This window comes from Acomys minous (genome assembly GCF_964271855.1).
Source record: "Acomys minous genome assembly, chromosome: 3".
Lineage (NCBI taxonomy): Eukaryota > Metazoa > Chordata > Mammalia > Rodentia > Muridae > Acomys > Acomys minous.
Window position 1 is genome coordinate 82,710,782 of NC_140485.1, and position 27,182 is coordinate 82,737,963.

At 49.6% G+C, this 27,182-nt stretch overlaps 2 protein-coding genes across 5 annotated transcripts; one reads left to right on the top strand and one right to left on the bottom strand.

Moving 5' to 3' along the window:
* Positions 1-1,391: 1,391 nt before the first annotated feature.
* On the bottom strand, positions 1,392-2,603 carry ZCCHC3 (zinc finger CCHC-type containing 3; the record flags this gene model as incomplete). Its single annotated transcript, XM_084775224.1, has 1 exon — positions 1,392-2,603. One exon carries the CDS (start codon positions 2,601-2,603, stop codon positions 1,392-1,394), a length of 1,212 nt encoding a protein of 403 aa, XP_084631350.1.
* A 4,458-nt stretch (positions 2,604-7,061) lies between these two features.
* On the top strand, positions 7,062-27,055 carry LOC311593940 (uncharacterized protein C20orf96). 4 transcript variants are annotated; one of them, XR_014777873.1, is made up of 12 exons: positions 7,062-7,196; positions 7,371-7,419; positions 7,955-8,054; positions 13,458-13,570; positions 15,342-15,500; positions 17,902-18,001; positions 19,361-19,518; positions 19,601-19,702; positions 19,826-19,912; positions 20,499-20,617; positions 21,384-21,507; positions 21,661-21,918. XR_014777873.1 is itself a non-coding variant. In XM_084775355.1 (11 exons), the coding sequence occupies exons 1-11, from the start codon at positions 7,186-7,188 to the stop codon at positions 26,770-26,772; spliced, it is 1,029 nt and encodes a 342-aa protein (XP_084631481.1). In that variant the 5' UTR covers positions 7,062-7,185; the 3' UTR covers positions 26,773-27,055. The 4 variants fall into 4 exon arrangements, 3 of the variants coding, with proteins under 3 accessions (XP_084631481.1, XP_084631479.1, XP_084631480.1); XM_084775355.1 differs by lacking the exons at positions 21,384-21,507; positions 21,661-21,918 and adding an exon at positions 26,742-27,055; XM_084775353.1 differs by lacking the exon at positions 21,384-21,507.
* Positions 27,056-27,182: the final 127 nt, after the last annotated feature.

Below are 27,182 nucleotides of genomic sequence, written 5' to 3' on the forward strand. Positions count from 1 at the left end.
TCGAGTTTACAGCTCAATCATGATTCTGGGTTCAAACCACCTATGTCCTGAGGGTCAGAGGTTGAAGGTTGCTGATGAGCTGTGCTACCTTCCCTAGCCTTCCTAGTAGCTGAGGCAGAGGTGCAAATGTAAACATCTGGTAAGTTTCTTCACTGAGGGGAGCGTGCACCGGGAAGGCCCTGGACCATGTAAGATGTGGTAATCCATGGGGCTGATGCAGAGGGCTTAGTGTGTTCCTTGGTCCCTGCCCTGGCTCCCAAGTACTATGAAGTGGCAAGGCAAGCCCTCTCTCTCCGCTCCTCCTGGGCATGGTTTCTCAGCACGGTGCTGAGGCTGTCCAGGGGAGAGAGCAGACTTGTGTGGCCCACCAGTGCTGAGGAGTGCTGTGAGGTGTGAGAGGTAGCGGAGGAGCACCGGGCTTGGGGTCAGGGGACTCTGCTGCGGGCTATCTGAGGCCCCGCACATCACTGAACTTCTCTGGGGTCATTTTCTTTCCTGGAAATCCAAGGGGTTAGTTGAAAACACCTTTCAGGGAGGCAGAGGTGAGGGAGTCGCTGCAAGTTTGATGCCAGCCTTGTTCTATGAATGCAGCGAAGTTCCAAGCCGGCCAGGGCGAGACACAGTGAGACCCTGTCTTTAAACACAAAACCAAAAGCAACCTCTCCTGAAGAAAACCCAACAAACCACCACTTGGGTCTTTTCCAGCAGGAATGTATGACTTGTGAGCCAACACAAAGAGCTGTCACAAAGTCGGTACACTTTTATGCCACTGAGAGGCCCTTGGCCGCCATTCAGAGCTTATTCAGATCACACACTTCCAGCAACACGTTTTCACCAAGTCTGATACCACACTGAAGCAGCAAATGCAAAGGGCCCAGCAGAGAGCTGCAGACGGTAGACACCCTTGACAGAAGCCAGTCAGCAACGTTTTCGATCCAATAAAACACTTGATGGGAGTGCCTATCCCCGCGCTGGGCCCTGAGGCATAAAGATGACCAAGGCAGCCCAAAGGGCAAAAATCTTGTTAAGGAGACAACGTGTGAGGAGGGAGGTAGTACGAAGTACAAAGTGGGGAGACTGGGGTGTGTGTGTGTGAAAAGGAATTGACGAAAGTACCAAAACAAATGCAAAACAGGAGGGGGGGGGGCGGGGGACAGGCAACAGATCTGCATTTTACAGTTCCGAATAGTCCTTACGGGCAAAATTCACCATTTCAAACAGGCCGAAAAGGAGCACACGCGGTTTAAAAAAGGCATAGAGAGAACGTCTCTGGTAGGTTTTAGAAATATCTCCGTCTAAAACGATTAAAAAAAAAAGTCTTTAAACAAGAAGTTTTGGCACTTAAGAGGGGTAAGCTGGCTGTGTGTCCACCCTGGCAGACGCATGTGCGTTCAGTTCCCCGCCACACCAGTGAGCTGAGCTGCCACGGAATTGTGAACTGCTTTGGGACACTGGGCAAAAGCATGTCCTCTCTTGCCACAGAGGTTGCACACGATGACCTTCCGGCAGTAAGGGCTCAGGTGCCCCTCTTCCCCGCACCTGAAACACCTGTCCTGAGTGCAGGTGCCGCTCATGTGGGTCCGGGAACCACATTTAAAGCACGTCTTGGGCTGCCCCTTGTACCAGCTGTAGCCCCTCTCTGCTCCCAAGAAGAAGGCCCCGGGCAGGTGCCTCACTCCGCCCTCCCCCTGGCGCAGCTCAATCTCGCACTTATACTCCCCGGTCCAGATCCCAAACCTGTCGGTCACTTTCACGGGCACGGCCAGCACGTCGCAGTGACGCTTGAGCCAGGTCACGATATCCTCCACGTCCACGGTCTCGTTCCGGAAGAGGATGAAGAGGGTCTTCAAGCTGGATTTGCTCCGCCCCAAAACCACGAAGTTCTCCCAGCAGTCCTCCACCTCCCGCTTCTCCTCGTAGACGCGGAGGAACAAGGCTAGCTTGTCGGCCGATCGGAAGCTCACGTCGAACTCGCGGCTGCCGGGGATCTGGATGACCGCGTAGATGTCGTCCGGGTCCATGCCGATGGAGCGCAGGATGAGCGTTCCCACCACGAAGTCCCGGGTCGGACAGGCGCTCTCGTCTCCCTGGAAACAGATGCGCACGAGGAAGCGGCCCTTCCCGGGGCCAGCAGCCGGCGGCTCGTCCTGCAGCGGTCGCTCAGTTGCATCTTCGGTCGCGCCGGGCCTGGCGGGGGTCGCCATGGCCGCCGCCGTCCCCGCCACCTCGGCTTTCTTCCTTCGACCGGGGTCTCCCGCGCCGCCCGCGCCCTTCTTCCTGTAAGCGTCTGCCGCCTCACCCGCTGGGTCTCTCCGGCGGCCCTTTGGGTCCCCTCGACCGGCCGGGGGGAAGTCGCTGGGGTCCGGTGCGGCCAGGCCCCCGGGGCTGTCGAGCGCGCCACTCGCACCGCTGCCTGCTTCTTCGCGCCGCCGCGGCTCGCGGAAGTCGCCTTTCTTCTCCGCCAGGTTCTTAACCACCTGTGCCCAGCCCATCTTCTCGCGGACGCCCTCGGCTTCCTCGGCGCGGGCTACGGGCCGCGCGGCCAGCGGGAGTTGCGGCCGGCCCCGCGGTGGCTCCTCCTCTGCTCCGCCGCCGGTGGCCATGTTACCTCTTTCCCAGCATCCTCCACTCGCTCCCGCCGCGGCCCGAGGTGCTCATGGCGCGCGCCCGCCCGCTCCGGAGAACACCGCCGGCAGCGTGGGCCACTTCCCGCCCCCGCTCTGAAATCCGACTCTCCTGGCTTCCGCCCTCTTCCAAGGCGTGTGTGCGCGAATCTCGTGCCGGCCGGAGACAGCCCGGGCCCCCGCCCGCCCCCTCCGCGCGTGGCCGCGCCGCCCGGCCGCTCTCGAGGTTTTGGGGTTTCGCAAAGCCAACCTCAGTTGCATTCCAGGAGCAGAGCGCTCACCGCCCAAAGGCTGTGAGGAGTTCGCCGTGGTCTCGCTCATCCTTTGAGTGGCCTTTCAGTTAAAAAGCAAAAGAAATGGCGGCCCCCAAATACATCACAATACGTCCCCCTCCCACCGTTTTTAGGTTATGAACTCATTATACAGTGAAGCTGAACAGTTTCAGTGAAGGCTTTACTATTAACTTTTAAAGTTTTTTTTATTTTTATTTTTTAAGAGCTGGAGAGAGGGCTCAGCGTCAGGCGGCTTACAACTAACCCTGGCGTCTGCGGAAAACGAGCACACACATAAAACTAAAAATATGAGCCGGGCGGTGGTGGCGCACGCCTTTAATCCCAGCACTCGCGAGGCAGAGGCAGGCGGATCTCTGTGAGTTCGAGGCCAGCCTGGTCTACAAAGTGAGTCCAGGACAAGCCAAGGCTACACAGACCCTGTCTCGAAAAACCACATACACACAACCCAGTGTTGGTAAGGTGGTACACAATCCCAGCACTCTAAAGGTAGAGTCAGGCAAAGCCTTGAGTTCCACTCTCCAGAGCTACTTATTTACTACTTTTAAAATATCCTATTAACACCTGTATCCTTTCGCTGGTGTTTATTATTTTATTTTGGTCCATTTGGAGGTACTTGGACATTACTTGTATTTTTCAGAACTGGTATGGGCTAGGCATGAGGACGCACATCTATAGGGAGGTAGAAGCAAGTACAGTGAAATCTACCTAGAGAGGGCTGGGCCAGACCAGCTTGGGAAACACAAGAAGACCTTGTCACAGACCACAAAACAGGAGGAGGAGATGGTTTAGTGGGTAAAGGCACTGGCTACCGCGCCTGCCCTGGGTTCCATGCCAGGGACCTGACTGACCTACTTGGTAGAAGGACACCCAGAGTGTCACCTGAAGTTGTCTCACCTCTATAGAGGTGTCATGACAAGCACACACAGAGACACAGTAAGAATGGAAAGAAAACAAAACAGGTCTAGGGACAAGGTCCCCAGCAAGTCAAGGTGCTTGTAGCACAAACCTGGAGCTCTGAGTTGGATCCCCGGAACCTACTTGAAGGGAAATAAATAACTTTACAAAACTGCCTCCTGATTGTTACACTTGGCTTGCCATTCGAGTCCACATGTACACAGGAATAATAATAAAAAATGTAAAAAACATACTTGAACTCTGCTCAAGTGGACAAGAATCATATATTACATGCTTTTTAAAAGTGCCTCCATAGTGTACTGAGCACACTCCAGGCTTTAGCACATAGACTCATCTTCTATAAAACCAGTTCTGTAGCCGGGCGCGGTGGGGCATGCACACCTTTGATCCCAGCACTCAGGAGGCAGAGACAGGTGGTTCTCTGTGAGTTCGAGGCCAGCTCTTGTAGTCCAGGACCACCAGGGCTACACAGAGAATCCCTGTCTAAAAAAACAAAACAAAACAAACAAAAAACAACAACAACAACAAAAACTTGAAAGAAGATAAACTATACTCGAGGTTACCTGTTAAGTCTGTCAAGTGATCTGAACTGCTTTCTTATCTATAAAGTTGGTATCGTTACCAACTTTAACGGTAACCAACTTTGGCAGTCCTGGACTACAAGAGCTGGCCTCGAACACATAAAGATTCACCTGCCTCTGCCTCCCAAGGGCTGGGACTAAAGATGTATGCCACACCGCCCAGCTTTATTTTTTTAAGCTAAAATTTATTTTATGGAAATGTGCACCACATGTATGCAGGTGGTCATGGAGGCAAGAAGAGGGCCTCAGATTCCCTGTAACTGCAGTTACAGATGGTTGTGAGCCAGTATATGGGGTGTTGGGAATCAGACCCAGCCCATCATGGCGGGCCAGTCGCAGTAGCAGGACCTTGAAGCGGCTGGTCACATGGCATCCGCTGTCAGTGAGAAGCTCGCAGGAGTTGCTTCTGCTTAGCTCACTTTCTCCTTTCTACCAGCTAGGGAGTGGCGCGCTCACACTGGGTGGACTCCACAATTATCCTAACCAAGGTAATTCCCTACAGACATGCCCCCGAGGCCAGTCTGTTGGGTCATTCTAGAGCTCATTAAATTGACAATTGTGATTAACCAACCACACATTAAAAAAACTGGGACCCTAAGGCAGTGATGACTCATGCTTTTAGTCCTAGCCCTCTGGAGGCAGAGGCAGGTGAGGCCATTTGAGTTTGAGGCCAGCCTAGTGTACAGAGCTAGTTATAGCACAGGCAGGACGACACAGAGAAACCCTGTTTGAAAAAACAAAAATTAAAAGAAAAGCTGCAGGGAGGGGGGGGGAGTGGCGTGTGTGTCTAAGGCATTGGGGTCCTTCACATGGCTGTGCTCACGTCAACACATTCACTAGTGACCTCCTTTGCCTGCCACCTCAACACAGAAATGGTCTTCAGTTTTTTGTTTGTTTTGTTTTTTCGTTTTTGTGATGCTAAGGATTGAAACCAGAGGCGTGTATACTATGGCAGTGCTCCACCCCCCAGCCCTCTGCAGTGGCTTTTTAAAAAATGTATTAGTTGGGGGCTGGAGAGATGGCGCAGGGGTTAAGAACACTGTCTGCTCTTCCAAAGGTCTTGAGTTCAATTCCCAGAAACCACATGGTGACTCACAGCCATCTATAATGAGGTCTGGTGTCCACTTCTGTCATACAGGCACACACGCAAACAGAATACCGTACACACGATAAGTAAATAAATATTTTCTAAAAATGTATTAGTTAAGGCCCGGCGTGGTGGCACACACCTTTAATCCCAGCACTCAAGAGGCAGAGGCAGGCGCATCACTGTGAGTTCGAGGCCAGCCTGGTCTACAAAGCAAGTCAAAAAGAGCAAGGCTACACAGAGAAATCCTGTCTCAACAAAACAAAAAACCCAAAAACATTCTGCCCCCTCCCCCTGTCTTTCTCTCCTGGCCCTCAGCTCTGTAAATAAGGATGACTTTGAAGTCCGTGACCCTCCTGCGGCCAAATACAGGGCGCTGGGGTTACAGGCCAGCCCACCATGCCCTGCTAGCACCTGTGTGTTTTAGAGGGTGGGGAAAAGTGAGGAGCTTTGCCCTAGTGTTTTACAGTAACATCCTTTTGTTGAAGTTGTGGAGAATTTTAAGTCATTTATTCATCCCCAGTTGGTGTTAAATGGTAATGCTTTTGTGGTGGCTGTTCTTCATTGTCAACTTCACTGCACCTGAAATTAACTAAAATTCAAAAATGGAGGGATTCCTCCCCCCCCCCTTTTTTCTTTTTCTTTCTTTCTTTGCTTAATCTGAAGTAGAAAGATCCACTTCTAATCTGGGTCTTGAGGTGGGAAGACATACCTTTAATCTGGGCCACGCCTTCCGCTGGGAGCCCTTTTAAAGACACAGAAGACAGAAGCTTTTCTTTGCCTGCTTGCCCTCCCCTTGCTGGCCAAGTCTGTTCCTCTCCTGGCATTAGAGCCGCCTTCTGTGGGATTCCAGCACCTATTGAAGACCAGCTGAGACTTCCAGCCTCCAGCACTCAACTGGACAACTCGACAACTTCTGGATTCTTAGACTGCCCATTCATAGTCAGCCATTGTTGGATTAGTTGGACCACAGCCTGTAATAACAGCAGGGCAGAGGATCTCTGTGGGTTCTAGGTCAGCCTGAGTCACATGGTAAGAACCTGTCGCAAAAATAAAACTGATAAGTAAATAAAATAAAAATAAATAAAGCCCAGAGGTGCCTCCCCCCATTTATCCTTTGATGGGTTCACACATGCAATAGAACACACTGCAATGTATGCATCTCCCACTGCCCCCTCCCCCAACTCCTCCGGGATCTTCCTTCCCATCCAAGTTGGAGAGTGAGCCGCCTTGATTTTGTGCTGGTCAGATATCTTTGAGAAAATAGGGGCATATGAGATTTGGAGTGCATATGTAGGAACTGGTCCCAGGTGGCAGTTAATCCACGCACGTAGGACGTGTGTGTGTGTGTGTGTGTGTGTGTGTGTGTGTGTGTGTTTTCAGTGAGATGAACAGGTCATGTTTCCTAATCTCCACAATATTCTCGACGAAATAGGAAGCAAAATCAGTAGTGAGGACGAGGAAGCCAGTGATGGAAGTTTGATGAAAGTGGGAAGCCTGTTGAAAGTTTGAAACCAGAATGCGGGGCGCTACCGTTTTGCTTAGGTTAGTCTCCTTCGGCGTGCCGTAGTTGCGTTTCCTTGGAGACCAGACGCTACTAAGGTCCATTCAGAGACTAGAGGTGGCTGAAGCCTCGCGGCATCTGGAGGCGGTCTGTGCTCGGAGGAGCAGGACTTTTTTCCCCAATGGCGCAAAAGTAAGCAGAGAGCATGGGAGTTGGGGAGTGGGGAACGCATGCGGGGGCTTCAATCCCTCAGCCTTCGCTTTCCAAGCTCCAGTTCCCTGGGGTGCTTGGTAAAGCCGGGCTGGCGGATCCCTGCTTGGGCTGGGGATAATGGACGTTTTCCCACCTACTCTCGACTCTTTCTAGAAACACCTACTCTAGGACTCACTCCTCAGGATACAAGTTTCAAGTACCGGTGAGTGCGGGAAGGGTAGGGCAGACTGGTGTGGGGGAGGAGGGTCTCCGTGCCCCAGGGTTTCACCTGCATGATAGATTCTAGCCCTGAATGCCAAGCCCAGCCATGCCGCTGGAGCCAGCCTCTGAACCTCACTTAAACGCCACTTATTACCTGATTAGGTCATAAGGGTGAATCAAATGGCTCCGCACATTAATCTCATCACCAGGGAGGTCTTGCTTTCTGTTTCTTCTGGTTCCTAGCACCTCACAGCCTGCATGTCCTTGGCTCTACCTGGTCAACACAAAATAAAAGCGAAGGGCAATATTCACAGATCAGCTGAAGGCTGTACACAAACTTCTCAGAATTCTTGCACCAACCCAAGGAGTTAGCTTGTGATGTTAGATTCGCTTCACAGTCGGGAAAGTCGAGCCTTAGAGCTTAGGTCACTTGCTCTAGGACACAGATAACCTGAAAAGGGTGAGCTGGAGTTGAACCCACTGACCCTGCGACTGACTGACTGTGTTATGTACGGTGGCATTGTGTTCCTTAACAGCGGTCAAAGAAGAACTTGAAGCCGTTTACCCTGCCGCCCCTGGGACGAACCAAAAACCCCAACAAAAGCGAAATGAAGACGCTGATTAGTATGCAACCAGGTGGGCAGAGGCTCTTGGGAGCAATTATGGGTGTTGGGGACAAGCTATAGTGGCTGTTTTTGGCCACCAACATACCATTTATAACTAATGTGACAAATATGGAAGTTCATTTCTCAGGAATGCATTTGTAGGGAGAGGAGTTGTCTGTTCCATGCAATGACTTAGGGATCTAGGCTTGTTTTTACCACATAGATCTAATGTTTGGTAAGTCCTTGAGGACCTGTAGAGAGGGGTGAGAGAGCAAGAACAAGGGGACCTAGATCTGAAGTGATGCATTCCAGGGGTTGTAACTCCCATCACATGAGCATGCCTGACTGGGAAGCTAGCTGTCTGGTTTTATGTTCAAGAGGGGAGCACATGGTCTGGGGGAATTATAGAATCTTCTCTGTCACATCATTGTTAGCCTTTCCAGGGAAATTCTGAGGTCTTGGCTCAGGCAAATGTGGGTTTGCTTCTTGGCAGAGCTAGTTGCTCACTTGGAAGAGTCATCTTTCTGAAGCTTAGTGAGCTTAATTGGGGGAAAAGGATTGTTGTGGTCTAGGCAAGGTGATGCACACAGGTAATCCCTCCAGCATTCAGGAGGCTGAGCTTCAAAGAGCAGCCCTTGTGTGTGTAGCTATCTCCTAACAGAAACATTCCCCATCCCCCTGGAGGGAGAAGTAAAGGAAATTTACAGGGCCCAGGAAGTAAAGGAAAGTTACAGGGCTCAGGAAGTAAAGGAAAGTTACAGGGCTCAGGAAGTAAGGGAAAGTTACAGGGCCCAGGAAGTAAAGGAAAGTTACAGGGCTCAGGAAGTAAAGGAAAGTTACAGGGCTCAGGAAGTAAGGGAAAGTTACAGGGCCCAGGAAGTAAGGGAAAGTTACAGGGCTCAGGAAGTAAAGGAAAGTTACAGGGCTCAGGAAGTAAAGGAAAGTTACAGGGCTCAGGAAGTAAAGGAAAGTTACAGGGCTCAGGAAGTAAGAGAAAGTTACAGGGCTCAGGAAGTAAGGGAAAGTTACAGGGCCCAGGAAGTAAAGGAAAGTTACAGGGCTCAGGAAGTAAAGGAAAGTTACAGGGCTCAGGAAGTAAAGGAAACGTATAAAGCTCAGGAAGTTCATTAAACAGGAATCACAGGACCCCTCCTCTAGGGTTTATGAATAATTACAGCTGCACAGAGAGATATGGCAGGGCTGCTTGCGACCAAGGACCTCTAGGAACATTGTTTGCATGAATTTTCACCCACATGTGAGTGGGCTTTGGGGGATGCAGCTGCCTCTGGGCCATCTATGCCATCGGTGCTCCTGTACATAACCCCTAACTCCCACAAGTAACCCCAGAAAACACTAGTTCCAGCGGCTAGACTTGGGTAGCATGTGTCTGATCTGTTGTTTGGTACCCTGCCTAAAAAGCTCACACCTCCCCCGGAAAAGCCACACTGCACCCTATCTCCCTCAAGCAAAAAACAACCACCATATATGTATTTGAGACAAGGGAGGTCTCACTATGTAGAACAAGCCGGCCTCAAACTCACAGAAATCCTCCTGCCTCTGACACCAAGTTTAGACTAAGTAGCAGATATTGGGAACACCCCTTATGTGAAGAGGGGCTTGGGGAGGACGGGCTTAGAGTAAGAAAAATTGCTGGCAGCCGGGCGTGGTGGCGCACGCCTTTAATCCCAGCACTCGGGAGGCAGAGGCAGGTGGATCACTGTGAGTTCGAGGCCAGCCTGGTCTACAAAGCGAGTCCAGGACAGCCAAGGCTACACAGAGAAACTCTGTCTCGAAAAACCAAAAAAGAAAAAAAAAAAAAAAAAAAAGAAAGAAAGAAAAATGCTGGCTACAGAAGCATTAGGACCTGAGTTGAGACCACCAGTACCCATGTAAAAATGGGCGTGGCAACACAGTGGGCGTGGCAGCACAGTGGGCGTGGCAGCACAGTTCTACAGCCACGGAGCTACATCCCAAACCATCTCTTCGTTTCGTTTTGCTTTGCTTTAATTTTATGTGAATTTTTGTTTTGCCTGCATGTATGTCTATGTACCACTTACGTGCCTGGTACCCTTGGAGGTTGCCGGTGCTTCAGTGGATGGTCCCACACCCCCCTGCGTATACGGGCAGCTGAAATTGGATTCCGTTATAAAGGCATGAAGTTGAAGTGTGTGGAGGACACTGTTGTTTTTAATTGTATGTATTATTAGTATTATCAGTATGCCTGCCTAGCGATCAATGAAGACACTGACACTGGTTGTATTTTAAAATAGCCTTAGTTAACCTGGGTCAGGGCAGACATTAATGCTCTAGACTGTTTCCCATAGTGGGGCAGGGATCCTATGCCATCTGCTTCCAATAACTTCTATCAAGCTACCTCCCATGCATAATCCCAAATACTTGCTAATGTTCTTCATGTGGGCCGAATTCTCCATCCATTCCGGCCATGTGCTTCTCCTCCACCTAATGGTGGCCTCCTTCTTTCTCCTCTCAGGACCCTCTCCTCATCTTCTTTCTCCTTTCTTCTTCCCAGGATTCCTCTCCCTTCCCCCTAAGCTGGAGAACCTTTGCCATACTTCTATCTTCTGCCCTGCCCAAGTGGGATGGCTTTTTATTAATTAGCATCAGATACATCAGACCATCCCCCAGTGGGACATGGGGGTTATCTGGGAGCAGTTGGGCGGTGGAGGAGGGAATAAATAGGATAGAAACTTATTATATATGTATGCATTTCTCAGAGTAGATGAAAAATATCAGAGGTATACTTTAAAAAGTCAGTTGGCCAACCTAGGCTTTGTGGAACAGGCCTGCAACCCTGACTATTCAAAGACTTTAATCCCAGCACTCGGGAGGCAGAGGCAGGTGCATCTCTGTGAGTTCGAGGCCAGCCTGGACTACAGAGGGAGTTCCAGGACAGCCAGAGCTGTCACACAGAGAAACCCTGTCTCGAAAAACAACAACAACAACAACAACAACAACAACAACAACAACAAAAAGAGTTTGCAGGATAGTCAGCTAAAGGCTTTTCGGGGCAACTTAACAAGATTTGGTCTTAAAATGCAGAGCAGAAAGCTGGGTGTGGTGGCGCACGCCTTTAATCCTAGCACTCGGGAGGCAGAGGCAGGTGGATGCTGTGAGTTCGAGGCCAGCCTGGTCTACAAAGTGAGTCCAGGACAGCCAATGCTACACAGAGAAACCCTGTCTCAAAAAACAAAAACAAAACAAAACGAACAACAAAAAAACCTCCAAACAAAATGTAGAGTGAAGAGAGGGAGGCTGGAGAGATGGCCCAGTGGTTAAGAGCCTTGCTGCTCTTCCGGAGGACACAGGTCTGGTTCCCAGAACCCACAACAGGCAACTCTCAACCGCTTGTAACTTCAGTTCCCGGGCATATGACGCTATCTTCTGGCCTCCTGGCACATGGCAAACATGTGGCACACAGACAGAAAATCAGACATGCACACATGCGCAAATAATAAAAACAAATAAAAACTTACCTAAAAACAAAAGCATAAAATGAGAGAAAAATGAGACACAACTTTGTACAGCTTTTAGAAAAACGCAGGACAGAAATCTATGACCAAGTGTGGAATTTGTTAGATATTACATCAACAGTTAAATCCAGCGAAGAAAAGTAGGTATACTGGAATCCATCAAGATAAAAACAAAAACAAAAACGGGGGGGGGGGGGGGGGGAGGGCTAACGAGATGGCTCAACGCTCAACCCGCTAAGGTGCCCTTCAGGAAGCCTGAGGAGCGATGTGCAGCCTCAAGGCCCCACACAGCACAAGGAGCGACTCACCTGCAGGGAGCTGTCCCTGACCTCTGCACCTGCATGCTGTGGCATGAAACTTTCAGGAATTGTCACCCGTGCTGCGGTGCCATCCTGATACCCTTGTAAGTGGCCCCAGCAAACTCACTGGTTCTCAAGCCAGACTTGAGTGGAAGCATTCCTTTGGTTTGTCATCTTGTGCGGGGTGAACAGATGTTGGCTCGTGTCCCACGAGGGAAAGGCATACAACATCCAGTGCTGGTAAAGAAAAACTAGGTCATGTGTACATTGCTGGTGTTTTGTAGAAAGACGTAGCACTCTGAGATAACATTGGCTTATCTCAGATGAAGTCCCTGTGATACTCTCATGCAACTCCATACGTTTACTCTTAAAAAAGATGATTTCATTTTGTACGCAGATGTGTAAGCACATGTGTAGGCAGATGCACATACGTGTATGCAGATGTGGAGGCCAGAAGATGTTGTTGCGTGTCCTCTATCACGTTCCACCTACTCCTCTAAAGCAAGGTCTCTCCCTGAACCTCCAGCCAGGTGGAGAGAGCCAGGATTGTTTGCTGATGCCCAGTCCCTCACTTCCTCCTCCTCGCCCTGTCAGGGCCTGTAAGAACATGGAGAGGGTTTTTTTTTTTTTTAAGATTTATTTATTAATACATATACAGTTCTCTACCTGTAGGCCAGAAGAGGGCATTAGATCACGTTATAGATGGTTGTGAGCCACCATGTGGTTGCTGGGAATTGAACTCAGGACCTCTGGAAGAGCAGGCGGTGCTCTTAACCTCTGAGCCATCTCTCCAGCCCCTGAGAGGGGTTCTTTTTATTATTATTATTATTATTATTATTATTATTATTATTATTATTATTATTATTATTATTATTATTATTTGAGACAGGGTCTCTCTGTGTAGTCCTGGCTGGCCTCGAACTCACAGAGATCCTCCTGTCTCAGCCTTCTGTGTGGGATTAAAGGCATATGCCACCATGCCTGGCTGTGGAAGGGGTGGTGATGGTGGTGGTGGTGGTAGTGGTGGTAGTGGTGGTGATGGTGCTGGTGATTGTGGTGGTGCTGGTGTTGGTGCTGGTGCTGGTGTTGGTGCTGGTGTTGGTGCTGGTGGTGGTGTTGGTGCTGCTGGTGGTGGTGGTGCTGATGCTGGTGGTGCTGGTGGTGGTGCTGGTGGTGGTGATGGTGGTGGTGGTGGTGCTGATGCTGGTGGTGCTGGTGGTGGTGCTGGTGCTGGTGCTGGTGCTGGTGGTGGTGATGGTTGGTGTTTCTTCCTTCTGGTTGATGGTGGGGTTGGTCTGGTTTACCTTAGTGTTTCCATTAAGCTTACTTCCCAGGGAGCAAAATGAACCTTGAAGGGAACCTTGAAGTTTACTACTTGGGGGAAAGGGTCCTGTCTCTGGCCATCTGCCCTTGCTAGCCATCCCTCTGTTGTCCCCATGTCCCTGCATTCTCATGGGCTTGTCCCTCCCTATGACAAGGCCCAGGGTGGGGCTAAGGGTTTCTTTGTGGGTTGCAGTTTCCTCCTTTGTCTGTGTCATGTGGTAAATCTGTCAGTGAGTAGGACTGTGGGCCTGGGCTCAGCCAATTGCATGCAGGCCCATGCGCGCCCTCACCCTCTCTCCCCCTTTTCCCGTCTGTTCGCAGGGGTGCACTCCTACAGTTCTGTAGATGTGGCAAACCGGATGAAGAATCTAAGACTTGGAAGAAGGGAGCATCCGCACCATGGGAAGACGCAGAGCAAAATCCAGCTGATGAGGGTAAGCGAGGCCCAGGGCAGAACCCGGCTCCACTGTGTGGCAGCACTGGTCAATTTCCTCCACAGGGCAAGGCCATGGGCATACTTACCATTCTTATTCCGCCAATGGGGAAAGAAATGACCTGTACCAGGTCACACATCTCACACATCCAGAAAACAGTGGCACGGGGGCCAAAACAGTTAAGGTTGGGTTGTTGTCTTTAGACTAAAAGAATTGGACTTTCCTTAATTCTCTGCGTTAGAAGTGTAACCCAGTGCCTTCCCGCGTGGTTTTAGTGGGTCGATCGTTCGTTAGAAGATCTGCTTCCAATGGTCTTCCTACCCTGACTTCAGGAGAGTTTATGTGGTTTTGTTTGATACACAGCGTGGACATGGATGTTGTTGCAGTAAACTGTGTCCCTCAGCGGTTCTTCCTGCTGTCTTTTGTAAGCGTTGAGTCAGTCGGCCAGCAGGCCCTAACTGAGCACCTGCTGTGTGCTTGGCCCTGTTCTGAGCTTGGAGGTTCACCAGGGCTGGGCTCTGGCCTTGGGGAGACAGGTGATTAAACACATACATAAAACGTGAAGTGATAAACCAGAGGACGTGGTAGGTCCTGCCTGGAATTCCAGCATTTGGGAGGCAGGATGACAGGCTTAGGCTGCAGTATGAGTTCAAGGCTGGCTTACACTATGGAGTTATTTGAGGTTAGTTAACTTGTCCAGGTTCCCCCAGATGGCAAGTAGCAGACGTGGGAGAGCTCATCCTCCTGACACTATGAGGCCAGACTCTCCTGGCTGCTTCTCTTTTTTGAGACAGGGTATTTCTATGTTCCTCCCCCTGGCCAGATTAGCCAGGTGATCTCCTGCTTTATCCTGTGCTGGTGTGACAAGCCCGTGCCTCCATGTGTGAGCCTCTTGCAGCACGAGTTCCACTGAGTTCTTGAGGTAGGATAATGGAAAGGCAGACATGGAGACTCTGCAGTCTATTGCTTCTGGGCTGTGGTGGCAGTGTAATCTAAGCCTCCACTTGGGAGCTGGAGGATGATTCTATGTGTCATCTGTAGAGCGAGTCACACCCTCATGTCCAGTAGGTCATTTGTTATTAATTGTCATTAGCCATTAACGTTATTGGTCTTTTTTTTTCCCTTTCAAAACAGGGTCTCTCTGTGTAGCCTTGGATGTCCTGGACTCACTTTGTAGACCAGGCTGGCCTCGAACTCACAGAGATCCACCTGCCTCAGCCTCCCGAGTGCTGGGATTAAAGGCATGTGCTACGACCGCCCAGCTTTTCGTTATTGGTCTTATGTACCTTAGGCAAATCACTTACTCCTTCAGACTCACTTTCCATAAGGGTGTTGTTTGATAAGAAAATGTGGGTGGTCTCTCCTCCACCCTTCCCTGCTTGTAGTCCACACCTAGCCTGTCGCCTCTGCCTTCTTACCTAGTTGGGCTGTTGTCATTCTTTGTTAGTGTTCATTGATTCTAAGAGGTCTTTGGTAACAGGGCATATATCCTTACCTACTGAATGTTTGCTAATTAGATGGCAATGAGCCATCAACTGTCATCAACTGCAATTGTCATCGCAGAGATGCGGTGGGTCTGGGAGGAGGGATGTCTGGAGGGTAGTGGGTGAAAAGATGACAGGGTCTCCATTTCCAGGCGGATCCCACAGGGGATGGGGAACAGCAGTATTTACTTCGGGAGGCCTCAGGGGGCGGGAGGGTCCTCAGGCCCCAGCAGATTTGGGCACACTACCGTGGCATTTTCCTTCTTGTTCCTGCCCTGTGTCCCTAGTCGATGCTTCGAAGCCAGCGGAACTCACTCCAGGAGCTCTACCATCATGAGGGCTTCCTCAGCAAGCTCAACCAGGAGCTGACCCAGTCCATCCAGGACATGGAGAACAGTTGGGCGGTGAATGCGCGCTCCATGCTGCAGCAGCAGGACGTCCTCGGGGTGAGTTGTTTCCGCCCTTCTGCCCTCCTCCTTCCCGCGCAGGCGCGCCCTCTGCTGGCTGCTTCCGACTCCTGTATGCCCTGCTGCCTCTAACTGAGAGAATGCAGTGCCTTCCTTCATCCCCACGTACTGGATGGGAGACTTGGGGGCCTTACCTTCTGTGTTGGAGCTTGGTGCAATGGATCACAGTAACACTTCAAAAGGGAGGTTGTAGCTGTCGCACCTAGCACTTGTGCAGGAGAAAGTATTTGGTGCTGCCTCCACTGCCTGCCAGATGCCCATAGTGAGACAGCAAATGTTTTATATACAGGCATAAATGTCTTCCAACAACCTGACAGGCTGGGCACTATTCTTGCCTTCATTTTACAGATGAAGGAATGGAAAGTGCAAGGTTAGGGAACTTGCTCCAGGCCACCCAGAGAGCAAGAATCAGAGCCAGGATTTGAACCCAGGCAGTCTTATGCTAGGCTCTGTGCCTTCCTTGCCCTGATGTCACTGCTTTTAGAAAGCACAGTTGATTGAGTCCACTGTCACCTTGCTGGGGGAGTAACCAGCATACGGTCTGGAGCCAGCTGTGCTATTGCGAAGCTCAGTGGTGGCATGTAGGGTGTGTGGGTGAAGAGCCACTTGCGGAGAGCCCACGGAGCATCCTCCTGGTGCTGGGGCACCAGGGCAGGAAGGTCCCAGGGACCAGGGACCGAGAGTCAGGGCTAGAGAAGAGTCAGAGAGTGGACGAATGATTGCTTTCCTGCTTTTGCTGGCTCAGAGGTGACCTGGACTCTGAGGTGCAGAGAGGCATTCAGACTCTTGGGTGGCCAGATTAGTCTCTCAGGCTGCTGTAGGAAGATGTTGGGGTGGGGGCCGTCAACAGGATAGAGGTCAGAAGTCCAAGGTCAAGGAGTCAGCAGGGCAGTTTCTGTTGTAGCCTCTCTTCTTATTTTGCAGATGGTCTTATATACCTTTTCTCTGTGTGCACGGAGAGAGCGCTGCTGTCTTGTGGGGACACATCTGTCCTCTGTGACAAGGGCCTGTCCTGTGACCTCATTCACTCTTATTTTATTTTATTTTTTTAGATTTATTTATTTATTATGTATATAGTGCTGTGCCTGTATGTACACCTGCAGACCAGAGGCAGGCATCAGATGACATTATAGATGGTTGTGAGCCACCATATGGGTGCTGGGAATTGAACTCATGACCTCTGGAAGAGCAGTCAAGTGCTCTTAACTACTGAGCCATCATCTCTCCAGCCCCTCTCATTCACTCTTATTTGCTTTCCTAAGAGTCTCAGCTCCAGAAGCGGTTACACATAAGGAGCTTTGATGGGCACAGTCCAGTCCTACGAGACCAAAGCCACACCGTTCCTCAGCCCAAGGGAGCTTCCTGTTCTCTCTGTGTCTCTCTGTCTCTGTCTCTGTCTCTGTCTCTCTCTCTCACACACACACATGCTCACGTACACGCATACACAGACATGCACAAACACTTGCATGTGGAAGCCATTTGGTGGTGTGCATCAGGAGCTTTCCATAGTCTTTTATTTATTTATTTATTTATTTTTTGGTTTTTCGAGACAGGGTTTCTCTGTGTATCCTTGACTGTCCTGGACTCACTTTGTAGACCAGGCTGGCCTCCAACTCACAGCGATCCACCTGCCTCTGCCTCCCAAGTGCTGGGATTAAAGGCGTGCGCCACCACGCCCGGCTTGTCCATATTCTTTATTGAGTCTTCCTGGAACTGGAGACTTGTGTGTTGGCCTAGGCTGGCTGGCATGCTTCAGGGATCCCAGTAATTCCACAACACCACTCCTGGCTTTGTACTATGGGTACAGGGGACTGAAGCTGACTGAAGCTAACTGAGCCATCCCTCCAGCTTCGGGGCATTTTTGGACCATCCTGGGTACACCTATGGGCCATTGGGAGCAGCCAATTATGAGATACTTTTCCACACGAAGCCTTCTCTTTAATGGGGTCACAGGAAGTTGCAGTTAGCATTGGGCATGTGCTGTACTGGAAGGGAGGAAATTTGCGGGGAGGGGGGTCCCCAAGGGGACCTCTGACACAGACATTGGAACATCGGGAAGACTTCTTGGGGGAAAGCCATACTCTGCTGACAGAGGTTGGATGGGCAGGTGCTGCGGGCAGAGGAAACAGGCGTGGGATGAGAGTGACCTAGGGCATTAGAGTTGCTCTGATGACTGGACAGCAAGGTGTGAGGGAGGGATATGGGACCGTTGGATCCTGGAAGGTCAACCAGAAGGAATCCATGGAGGGCTGGAGCGGGAGATGACGGCTGGGCCTGGGAATGGGGCTGTCGAGGCGCTCTGTGGCTGCAGCTCCCTGTGAGCTGGAGAGCCAGCAGAGTCTGGGGTGAGCCAACCTTACCCCAGGTCTCCCTCATGTAGAATACCATTGACATCTTGGAGTACTCAAACAAGAAGCGGGTGCAGCAGCTGAAAGATGAACTCGAGGAGTGGAAAGAAAAGGAGGAGAGAAAGACAAACAGTAAGGGCTGACCGCCTGGGCCTCTCACCTGTGCGCCTGGGGGAGGGCAGCCCCTAGCACTGCCGCCCTCTAAGGGCGAGCGCATTGTCGAGAGCCAGAGCTAGTAGCTTACCTAGAACAAAGAGAACTTAGTTTCCCAGGCCCAGTGTTTGCTGGTCTGTGGCTGCCTACTCACTGTAATTTCCCGGGATGCAGGGACTTCTCTCACACTTTATCCATGAAGAGACTGAAGACGAGTGTGAGGAGGTGCCGGCTGTAGGCTTTGTGGCTAAGAGCTGGAATCTGGCCCTAGCCTGGCTTTTTATTATGGTCCCTCTGAGAGGCAGTGGCTGGGACTCAGGTCTTCTGGTTTCCCTTGCTCTAGATTTGTAGGGATTTTTCCCTCCCTGCATAGGCTAGGTGCTGAGGAGGTGCATGCGTGCGTGCGTGCGTGCGTGCGTGCGTGTGTGTATTGTAGTGCATGCATGTGTGTATGTGTGCATCTGTGTATGTGTGTGTGTATGCATGAATGCGTGTGTATGTGGGCGTGTGTGTATGTGGGCATGTGTGTATGTGCCTGTGTGTGTGTGTGTGTGGCAGGGGACTTGTGCCAGGTAGTCTGAGATCCTGAGGATTCCTTTTATGGAGGAAGGCAAGCCAGACATTGTCTTTTATTCATTTACTTTTTTGAAACAGGGTCTCTGTGGCCAGGCTTGCCTTGAATTCTCAGAAGCCCTCCCATCTTTCCCTCTTGGCCCTGGGATTATAGGTGTGAGCCATCATGTCTGCTAGGTTTTTCTTTTCTTTTTCTCTCCCTCTCCTCCTCCCCCTCCTTTCTTTCTTTCTTTTGTTATTTCAAGAAAGGTTTTTCCCTGTGTAGCCCTGGCTGTCCTGGACTTGCTTTGTAGACCAGGCTGGCCTTGAACTCACAGAGATCCATCTGCCTCTGCCTCCCTGAGTGCTGGGATTACAGGCATGTGCCACTGCGTCTGGCTTAGATTTTGTGTTAAATGTGCCAACAATCATGTGTCGGGCCCCAGTGTTGCCCTGTCTCTCTGGTCTTGTTCTCTCAGGAGCATGAGTCTGAAGATGCTTGGGATCCAGTTAGGGACAGTCTTGGTGAGGACCACTTAGCAGATAGCAGAACTGGACTGGCCCAGGGATCATGTAGCTTTTCCTTTCTTTTTCCTGGGGCCACAGACACTAGCAGCTTTAACGTCCACCACCTCCCACCTCATGTGGACACACCTCAGCCCAGATCCCAGTCCTCTGGCCAAGGACAGCTGGGTTTCTGGGGCCTCCTGGGAAGGTCCTCGGAAGGAAGGCCCAGACATTTGCGCTTTTAGGTACCCTTCCCTTCCCTCTGCTGCCTCTCCACAGGCCTGCAGGAGGAGGTGGATCAGCTGAATGCTGAGATCCTGAAGACCCAGGAGGAAGTCAATTTCCTGAGCACCTACATGGATCATGAGTACCCAGTCAGGTCCGTTCAGATCGCCAACTGCATACGCCAGGTGCAGCAGGCAAAAGACAGGCAACAGGTAAGCGAGTCCCTGGCCCCGGAGCCTGGACTGCAGGGCAGGTGCAAGTAATGGGAGCCAAGCCCTGTCTGCTGACCCCTAGGATGAGCTGGACAACCTCAGGGAGATGCGTGAAGTGGTCCTGGCACGTTTTTCCCGCGAGATTCAGGAGAAGAAGAATAACATCCTAATGTCTCTGGTGGTGGTGAGTAGGCAGCTGCTGGCCTGGTCCTCCCAACTGCCTTGGTCCCCATCTCCCGTGCCCCTGTCAGTCTCCTATGCACTCCTGCCTAGGGGACTCAGGGACACACTTCTCTTTCTTCCACAGAAAACCCAAAAACCCCACGAGGAACTACTTCTGCTGAAGTCGCGGAACAGCCAGAACCTGCAGAGGCACGTGGACTGGTTGAGAGAGGTGAGGACAGCGGGAAGGCCATGGCCTCTGTGAGAGAGCTAGCTGCAGGTGGGCCTTGGCTTATGCTGACCCAGTCCCTCGGAGGGGGCCCTCGCTCTGGCATCGGCCTTCTCCTTTGACTGCCATTGCTGTCCCGCTCATTCATCTCAAAGGACATTCACGCTGGCCTGGATCTTGCCTCTCGGGCCGCCCTTGCAGGCCACGACCCATTAGCATCATTGCACGTCCCCTGCCTGCACTAACCACTGCCCTCCACCCGTGGCCTGGGATCAGGGTTAGGGAGTGAGGCCCCACCCTTTCTGGAGTGACTGCTCATCATCTTGGCACCATTATCTGTTTTCAACTCAAGGTCCCCATGTCCGCCAGCCCCTGTTTTCTCGTGTCGTGTGTCCTACCCCTTTGTAACCAGCCTCCCCTTTCCACTGTCCCTTCACCTCACAGGGAAGTGGCCCCTATGAAATCCAGCGCACTGTAAAGACAAGGCCCATGCTGTCTCCCCAGACACCATCCTGCTACGGGTGGTGGTGGTTTCCCTTCTTGCCAAGGTTGGACTTCACACACTTCCTTTCTGTGTCTCTCCTCTCAGCATACTGCACAGTTGAGGAAAGAGATACCGGCATTAGAGGAGGAGGTGAAGCAAATGTACGCAGAAGTCTCGAACCCCCGAGAGGTCGTTTTTAAGGATATTCTACTTCAGAGACCCAAGTATGTAGCCCTAGCTGTCATGATGGACCGAGCAGACCCGTTCCTAGGGAAAGGCGGTCTGGGTGGGTCATGAGAGCCTAGGCTTGGAGGCGGCTGGGGGTGGGGTCCTGGGTCCTGGGTGTGCCTCCACTTTGCCACTAGCCTAGACTTCGCTTTCCCTGCCCACCTTTGGCGTAGCTGAAGCCGGTGGTTGGTTCCAAGGAAAACTCAGGGACAACGGTTGGAAGGCCTGCTTTCCCCCAGAACTGGGCTCTATGGTAGGACCAGATGGTAGGACCAGAACAGGCCAGACCTCTTCAGGATGCCACCGCAGGACCTTGTGTAGTGGCAGAGCATTTGAAACTTGTAGAATTTTCCCCATTTGTCTCCCTGTCTCCCTTCCGGCCTTTCCTTCTCTTGTGTCCTGCCCCCACTTTGTATTTTGAGACCGACTCTCTTTTTGTAGCTTAGACTGGCTTCAGTTACTGGTCCTCTGGTTTAAGCCTCCCGAATGCTGGGATTACCATGTGTCTATCGAATTTCCTTCCAGGAGGGGGTGTTAAGCAACAGCTAACCCCATAAGGCTCTAACGACAAACCAACGTTTGCTTCCACCAAAGTTCCTCCTGGGAAACCAATGAGTTTTTATTGAGTTTGCTTATGGAGCCGGGGTGAGGTGAACCCAAAGCAGCCACACTGGGCAGCCTGCGTCCAGAATGGGTGATAGCTCCCTTGGCCGTGTGGATGGAGCCCTCTTCCCCTCTTCTTCCTCAGTCTATAAACTCTAGCCTCTCCCCGAGACCCCTGGCTGGGAGAAGTGGTTAGATGCTCAGCTGAGGGTCCTGTGACCCTCCTGACACCGTCTGTGAGGGCAACGTCGCCAGGCAACAGATTGAGCTGCTATGACACTTTGTAAGTGGGCACAGCCGGACATATGAAGATGGTGGTAGCTTGGTTCAGAGGAAGGTCCTGTGCAGCACCATGCCCTGCTGTTCTTGCTACCCCCCCCCCCCCATTTTCCACCTCCTTTCTTCCTTTCTTCCTTCCCTTTCTACTTCCTGCCAGGTGCACCCCAGACATGGACGTTGAGCTCGACATCCCCCTGCAGGAGCCGTTCCCCTTCTAGATGGCGGTGCCTGGGCCCCTGCCCCCCATCCTTCCCAGCACCACGAGTTCCATCCGTTGACTCACGAGATGGCGGTTCCGTTATGAACCTAGCCCACTGCCCCTCCCCTCGCCTCCCTGTCTCCCTGCTGGTTGGACCAGGCAAGAATTCCCGGTCCAGCCTGCTTGTTCCTTGGTAGCAATAAAGCTGGATTTGTGTTTGCTTGGTTCTGGTGTATGGGGCCCCACCCAAGCTCTGCTGGACATGCCCTGGCAATGGCCGTTGCGTTAGGATCAGGCTGCTGTGCTGCTGGCATCTGGGAGAAGTGCCGGCATGATGCCTCTCCTCATCGCCCTCCTGGTCCAGTGGGAGCTCAGCTTCCCTTGCAGTTGGGGGCCTTGTGGGAAAGATTAAGCTTTGTCACAGGTGGAAGCAGTCTTGGCGGGCTTTACCCTTGGGGCACCCATGAATACCTTGTGATAGACTGAGTGGAGCCATCCTGGGCCTGGAATTCAGGAAGCAGACCTGGGAACCCCACCTGGGCTATTGCTTTCCTAATTGACCCTCAACGGGAGAAGGAGACCGCCCTTTCCATGTGACTGAGGGAGGTAGGGAGGAGAGAACAACAAGTTTAGCCTGGGCGAGAGCACGTGAAGAGCAGCAACCAGGCCGGACCAGCACTCGGGCCAGAGAGACACCTAAGGACCCGTCCCGTGGAACGGATACCGGAAGGTTCACTCTTTTGTCCCTTTAACCTTTTTTCCTTCTTGTGTAAGCTAGTTGGGTTGTATAATAAAGTTTAATTGTTAAGAAACAGAGCCAACATCTGGCGCCCAACGTGGGGCCCGATGGGTTCCACAGTCCCTAATGGTATGAGGGAAGATTCAGTATTCGAAGGTATAGAAATGCTGTTTCAGGGTATCAGCAAAGTCGCAACTGCTGTTGCAAAACTCTTTCCTGCATTATACTTAGAGGGAATTCTCTGTTTTCTCATTGTCCTTTTATTACAATATTTCATGCTTAGAAGGATTAGAAGACAGGCTAATGACATAGAAAAGCCGGAAGGGTCAGTAAGTTCTATCCTTTTGGAAAAGATTGCAGATCTGACTGGACAGATGGAAAGGCTGAAGAAAGAAAATGAAGGGATGGGAAAGCGGATAGAATTTTTGGCAATTGGTGGTGATGAAGGACAGAAAATAGAGAGACCGGAAAGCCAGAAAAACCCAGAAGAGTCAATAAGCTCTATTCTTTTGGAAAGAATTACTGACTTGACTAAACAAATGGGCAAAATGCAGAGAAAACTGGAAGGGCTGGAAAAGCAGAAGGCACCTTTGGTTAAAAAGGGTGGAGAAGGTCAGAAACCAGAGGCAAAGGAAGCCAGACCGACCAAAAGGTGTTTGGAAGTAAATGTCCCAGTGGAGGATACCTCCACAGTCACCCTGACACCTTCAGCTTTTCCAGTCACTGTAAGACATGTACCCTAGCAAAATGGTGCTGAGGGTTATGATGAAATGGCCTGGCGTCCTGTAGACATGATGGATTTAAAACATTTTAAGGAATCTGTCGTCAAATGTGGTATGCACTGTGCCTTCGTTAAACAAATGTTAAACAGCTGGGCCTATCAGAATAGACTTGTTCCCCAAGATTGGAAAAATTTAGTTTCAGTGGTATTGGAAGCAGCACAACAGTTACAGTGGTTATCATGGTGGCGAACAGAGGCTATAAAAATAGAACAAGAAAATACTGCACAGGGAATAAATATTAATAGAGATCAATTGCTTGGTGAAGGACAATATACTAACATAAGAGAACAAATTCAAGCTGAAGATAGAGTGATTGAACAATGTCGTAAGGCAGCCTTGAGAGCTTGGGAGCTGGTAGAGGAACCTGGGAAAACAACTATTCCCTTTACTAAGGTGTTCCAAGGATCTCTGGAGCCCTTTACAGAATTTTTGCAGAGATTAGGATCTGCTATGGATAAAATGAGGCCAGATTCTGACAACAAACAGGCATTAAAACTTATCATGGCTTATGAGAATGCAAATACTGAATGTAAGAGGGTGCTTAGACCGTTAAAGGAAAGAGGCGCTCCACTAGATGACTGGGTAAAGGAGACAGTTAATATCAACTCTCAGGAATATCAAAATAATATTTTGGGACAAGCTTTAGCCAGAGAGCCCAGATATCATAATACTCGGTGCTTCAATTGTGGTAAAATTGGTCATGTGCAAAGAAACTGTAGAGATAGAAGGCGCAATAACCCAGGAGAAAACGTAACTCATAGGAGAGAACAAGGAGGTTCTGGTTATGATGGTAATGAGGTACCAAGACTCCCAGGGTACTGTAGTCGCTGTGGAAAAGGAAAACATTGGTCTCAGGATTGTCAGTCTAAGCGAGATGTGCAAGGCAATATCTTGCCGACGGGAAACAGCAGGAGGGGGCCATTGGCTCGGGCCCTCGTAAACAATGCCAGCCGAATTCCTTTGGCCAGTCAGGAAGTGACAGACCTGCAGGAAAACAGGAACTGAGTGTTAGTGATCTAATACATGCTACTGAAGGCAGTGCAGCCTTGGATCTGGCTTCAAATGTGTCTCTTACTCTATCTCCCCATGTTGAATGTTACAAATTAAATACTGGTGTTTTTGGACCTTTGCCTTCAGGCACAGTAGGAATGGTTCTGGGAAGAAGTGGGCTGACTTCTCAGGGTTTTATCCCGGTATTATAGATGGAGATTCTAAGGAGGAAATAAAAATCATGGCATATGTGAAAAAGGAGATGAAAATTGATGCCGGGGATAGGATTGCTCAACTCCTACTGTTTCCTTACATTAAGGGCAAAGCCGCTCCAGTGGAAAGGACTGGTGCGTTCAGAAGCACAGGGACACGTGTGTTCTGGCAAACAGTAATTAATGATCAGAGACCTAAATTAATTATACAATTGAATGATGTTAAAATAGAAGGCTTGGTAGGCAGCGGAGCCGATGTCTCCATCATTTGACAGAAGTCTTGGAACCAAAATTGACCACTTAAGAAGGTTTATACAGAAATTGTAGGAATTGGTACATTATCTCAAATAAAACAAAGTGTACAGTGGCTTGAGTGTATGGGACCAGACGGGCAGATAGGGAGGCTGAAACCCTATGTGGCTGACATTCCCATAAATCTATGGGGAAGAGACCTTTTACAGCAATGGGGTAATCAGATTACTATTCCTGCAAATACTGAGATTAAACAAGGTTGAAACTATGGGTGAATTGGTATGTGTTTCTGGGGAAGAGATTAACGTAAGTGATCAGAGGCGATCACAAGCTATGCCCATTGTCCAACCTCAGAACTCTTCAGATTTAGGTGTCAAAATTTATAAGAGGGGCCACTGCTGAGATACCAACCGCCTTGCCCCTAAAATGGATTTCAAACAGACCTGTATGGCAGGAGCAGTGGCCCTTAACAAAAAAAAAGTTACAGGCGCTTCAAGGTTTAGTGAAAGAGCAGCTGGAGGCTCAACACATCGAAGAATCTTCCAGTCCCTGGAATTCCCTTGTGTTTGTGGTAAGAAAGAAATCAGGTGGATGGAGAATGATAACAGATTTGAGGGCCATAAACAAGGTGATTCAGCCCATGGGTTCGCTTCAACCTGGAATTCCTGTGCCTTCCTTGCTACCTCGGTCTTGGCATATAATTACAATTGATTTAAAAGATTGTTTTTTCACCATACCTCTACATGAGAAGGACAGGGAAAGGTTTGCTTTCTCAGTACCTACTCTGAACAGTAATTCTCCAATGAAGAGATATCATTGGAAGGTACTTCCACAGGGAATGTTGAATAGCCCAACTTTATGCCAGTATTTTGTGCAACAACCTTTAGAAATAATTCGTAAGCTGTTTCCTCAATCTATCATATACCATTACATGGATGATATTCTGCTAGCTGATTCTGATCCTAGTGTTGTAGAAAAAAATGTTTCAGGAAGCACAAAGAATTCTGCCATGCTGGGGATTACAGATTGCTGTGGAAAAAATACAAAGAGGAGATTCAATTACCTATTTAGGCTATAAAATAACTGAACAAACAATTCGACCACAAAAGGTACAGATCCGTAGAGATCAATTGCAAACTCTTAAAACTCTTAATGATTTTCAAAGATTATTGGGAGATATTAACTGGTTAAGGCCTACAATCGGGTTAGCTACCTATGAGTTAAGTAACTTGTTTCAAACATTACAAGGGGATTCGGATTTAAACAGTCCTAGGTGTCTAACCGCTGAGGCAGAAAAGGAGTTAATTCTGGTGGAGCAAAAACTTCAAAAGGCATATGTTCATAGAATTGATCCTGAACTTGGTTGCATTCTGGTTATTTTGCCTTCGAAACATTCTCCTACTGGGCTTCTTATGCAAAGGGAAGACAGGAACATAGAATGGATATTCCTGGCAAATAAACAAAGCAAAAAATAGAAAACATACATAGAGAAAATTTCTGAATTGATTATAAAGGGAAGAATAAGGTTGCGCCAACTGTCAGGGATGGACCCGGCGGAAATTGTAGTGCCTCTTACTGATTCTGAGATTATGTCATTATGAGTAATTAATGAAGATTGACAAAAAGCTTGTAGTAATTATTTGGGAGACATTAACAATAGATACCCCAAAAGCAAATGTATACAGTTTATAAAAAGAACTAATTGGATCCTTCCAAGTATTGTAAAGAGGTCACCAATCTCAGGGGCACCCACCTTTTTCACTGATGCAAATAAATCAGGTATGGCTGGTTATAAGTCTGAGAAAATGACCAAGGTGATTAAAAGCCCATTTACATCAGTTCAAAAATCAGAATTATATGCAATCCTTATGGTATTGTTAGATTTTCCTGAATCTCTTAATATCATTACTGACTCTCAATATGCTGAAAAGGTTGTTTTGCATATAGAAACTTCTGAATTTACTTCTGATAACACAGAAATGACTACCTTATTTATAGAACTGCAACAGGTCATCAGAAGCAGAAATTATCCCTTGTATATTACTCATATTCGATCCCATACAGGTTTACCAGGTCCATTGGCACAAGGAAATGAAGAGATCGACAAATTATTGATAGGTAATGTATTTGAAGCCTCAAAATTTCATGAAAAACATCATGTCAATGGTAAGGAGTTGAAGAAAAGATTTTCTATCACTTGGCAACAAGCCAGAGAAATGATTAATAAGTGTTCTACATGTTCCTTATATAGTCAACTACCATTACCTGCTGGAATTAACCCTAGAGGTAACAAAAGGAATGAAATTTGGCAGATGGATGTGTTTCATTTTGCAGAATTTGGAAAAATGAGATATGTGCATCATACCATTGATACATATTCAGGTTTTCAATGGGCAACTTCTGAAAGGGCTGACTGTGTGATTACTCATTTGCTGGAAATAATGGCATTTATGGGAATACCTGCACAAATTAAGACTGACAGTGCTCCTGCATATGTGTCCCTTA